This window comes from Emiliania huxleyi (assembly GCF_000372725.1).
Source record: "Emiliania huxleyi CCMP1516 chromosome Unknown EMIHUscaffold_1636, whole genome shotgun sequence".
Lineage (NCBI taxonomy): Eukaryota > Haptophyta > Isochrysidales > Noelaerhabdaceae > Emiliania > Emiliania huxleyi.
Genome location: NW_005200944.1, coordinates 5,395 through 7,822, shown reverse-complemented (window position 1 = coordinate 7,822; position 2,428 = coordinate 5,395). Strand labels below are relative to the sequence as shown.

The following is a 2,428-nucleotide window of genomic DNA, read 5'->3' as shown; positions in this document are numbered from 1 at the left end:
GCCCCGAAAGGCATCTCTAGCAGTGTCGTTACGCATGCCCCCTCCCCTCCTGGGCGCATGCGCCTCACGTCTCGCCAGAGCATACGCCCTTGGTGTGTGGCGAGACGAGTTTTTCGCCATGCAGCGAGCAGCAAGCCGCCCGCCGCAAACAGCCGGAGGCCTCGCCGCGGCACTGACTGCGCCGCGCTCCCGCACCCGTCGACGAAGCTCCCCCCGCGGAAGACCGCGCGTAGCGACGCCTTGACGATCGAGATGGGCGCGCCTGAAGCTCGCCCACCTACTGCCCCTGAGAGTTGGTTACGAGTGGGATCAGCTCCCCCCCGTGGGATCAAAGCTTCCACGACCTCGCACCCAACATCTCAGGCGGGATCAGAAGGGGACTCCACACCGGACACCGCCCTGCTGTGTTAGGATCATCAGAGATGTCGAGGTGGTGTCGAGGTGGTGTCGAGCGGTGTCGAGCGGTGTCGAGCGGTGTCGAGCGGTGTCGAGCGGTGTCGAGGGGTGTCGAGCGGTGTCGAGGTGTCGAGTTTGGCACCTTGACACGGACGAGCATGGTGTCAGCCTAGATGGTGTCGAGGGGTGTCGAGGGGTGTCGAGGGGTGTCGAGTTGGTCGAGTTGGTATGGGGTGTCGAGGTGTCGAGTTGGTGTCGAGGTTTGGTGTCGAGGTGTCGAGGCCAGGGCTCAGCCCTTGCTCTCGCGGCTTCTCCCGCCTCTCGGCGCAACTCCGCCCTCCTCGCGGCGTATTTTGGCCCCTCGAGTTTTATCAAAAGCTCTCCTCGCACAAGGACGACTCTTCTGACACCCACTCCGGATCATTTGCCGCCAAGTTCATGTCGTTGCTCAGGCCCACTCTCGTTTTTCGAACACTTCTACCTCCACAGATGATGTTGGCGCTGGCCGCTGGGGTCCCCTTCGGGTGCATCGTGACAGCTGGCGACACGGGATTGCTAGTGGCGTGTGTCGTCGTCATCGATTCGTCTTCCGGACTCCGTTCGTTCGGCGTGGCTCATCCTCCATGCCGTGAACAGGCGCCCTATCCATCCTATGTTCTTCTCTCTGCCCGTGCCTTGGTCTTGTCATTGTTTCGTGCCGACGAAATTCTTTTGACCGCGCAAGATAAAGGGTGGCTAAGGGCTTTGCCCGCAAGGCGCCCGCGTCGCCGACGCGGTACCATTGACTAATCCCGGGATTCACACCCACACGACCAAATAGCGAAAATCCGAATACCGTGCAAAAACCACGGAAATTGAGCAGAAGAAGGTAACCTCACCTCAAGTTAGGCAAACGCCATAAGATGGGCGATCCGGCGCTTCCTTTGGACGGACGAAATGATCGGGAAAACCAGGGCTAGCAATTTGTTTTTTGGCAAGGTGCCGCAAGCGGCTCTGTCGGCTCTGTGTACTAGGAACCATGTTGCCGATTCTGTCGCTCTCCCTGAGTCTCTCCACCGCATCGCCTCCCACCCCTACCTTCCCCGCCGCCTCGCGATTCAACTTCCGTGGAAGCGACTGCGCCTACTACGTCGCTGGCTCCGGTCCTCCCGTTGTGCTGCTGCACGGTTTCGCCGGCTCGGCGTACAACTGCTGGCGGAGCACCGTCCCGGCGCTCGCAGCGACACACACTGTCTACGGAATCGACCTCTTGGGCCTCGGCGCGAGCGCTCAGCCGGTCGTCGAGTACTCCATCGACCTCTGGCGCGAGCAGTGCGCCGCCTTTGTGCGAGAGAGGCTGGGAGGTGAGGCCCCTGTCATCATCGGCCACTCCTTCGGCTCGCTCATCGCCCTCGAGCTCGCGCGTACCCTCGCCGCCCAGGCGCTCGAGCATCTCGGCACCGACATCGCCACACATCTCGCCGCCGCCGCCCGCCACCGCCGCCGCCGCCGCCGCCGCCGCCGCCGCCGCCGCCGCCAACCGCCGCCGCCGCCGCCGCCACCGCCGCCCACACCACCACCCGCCCTCACCGCTTTTTCCACCACACCCCACACCGCCCTCTCCGCCCCAGGGCACGCCGGCCCGCGCGGTCGTCATCAGTTGAGCTGCGCCCATCCTTCAGCTGGTCCATCGGTAGGGCACGCCTGCCCGCGCGGTGGGCATGATGAACTGCGGCGTCGGAATGAACAACAAGAACGCGCTCAAGGCGCAGCCTCGGCGCAACCTCGGCGCAGCCTCGGCGGATCTCGACGCCGTCTGAGCGCACTCGGCGGACTTGTCTCCAGGTGGAGGCGTGGCGCGCGGAGCAGGCGGCGAAGGGCGTGGAGGTGGAGCGGGCGGCGCCTGGCTGGCAGCATTACATCTTAGTCGCAGTCCTCATTCATCGTGCTCACAGCGCGACCAGAGGTGTGCCACCACATGTCCCCCTAGCAGCAGACCCCTGTTGAACTAGATGACGCCGTATCCAACAGTCGTGCCCGGGACGACCTTCGC

General features: G+C 64.1%; 1 protein-coding gene across 1 annotated transcript; it reads left to right on the top strand.

Annotated features, from left to right (window-relative positions):
- Nucleotides 1-1,414: 1,414 nt before the first annotated feature.
- Nucleotides 1,415-2,195, top strand: EMIHUDRAFT_253278 (hypothetical protein; the record flags this gene model as incomplete). Its single annotated transcript, XM_005785117.1, has 2 exons — nucleotides 1,415-1,720; nucleotides 2,073-2,195. 2 exons carry the CDS (start codon nucleotides 1,415-1,417, stop codon nucleotides 2,193-2,195), a joined length of 429 nt encoding a protein of 142 aa, XP_005785174.1.
- Between the last annotated feature and the right edge of the window lie 233 nt (nucleotides 2,196-2,428).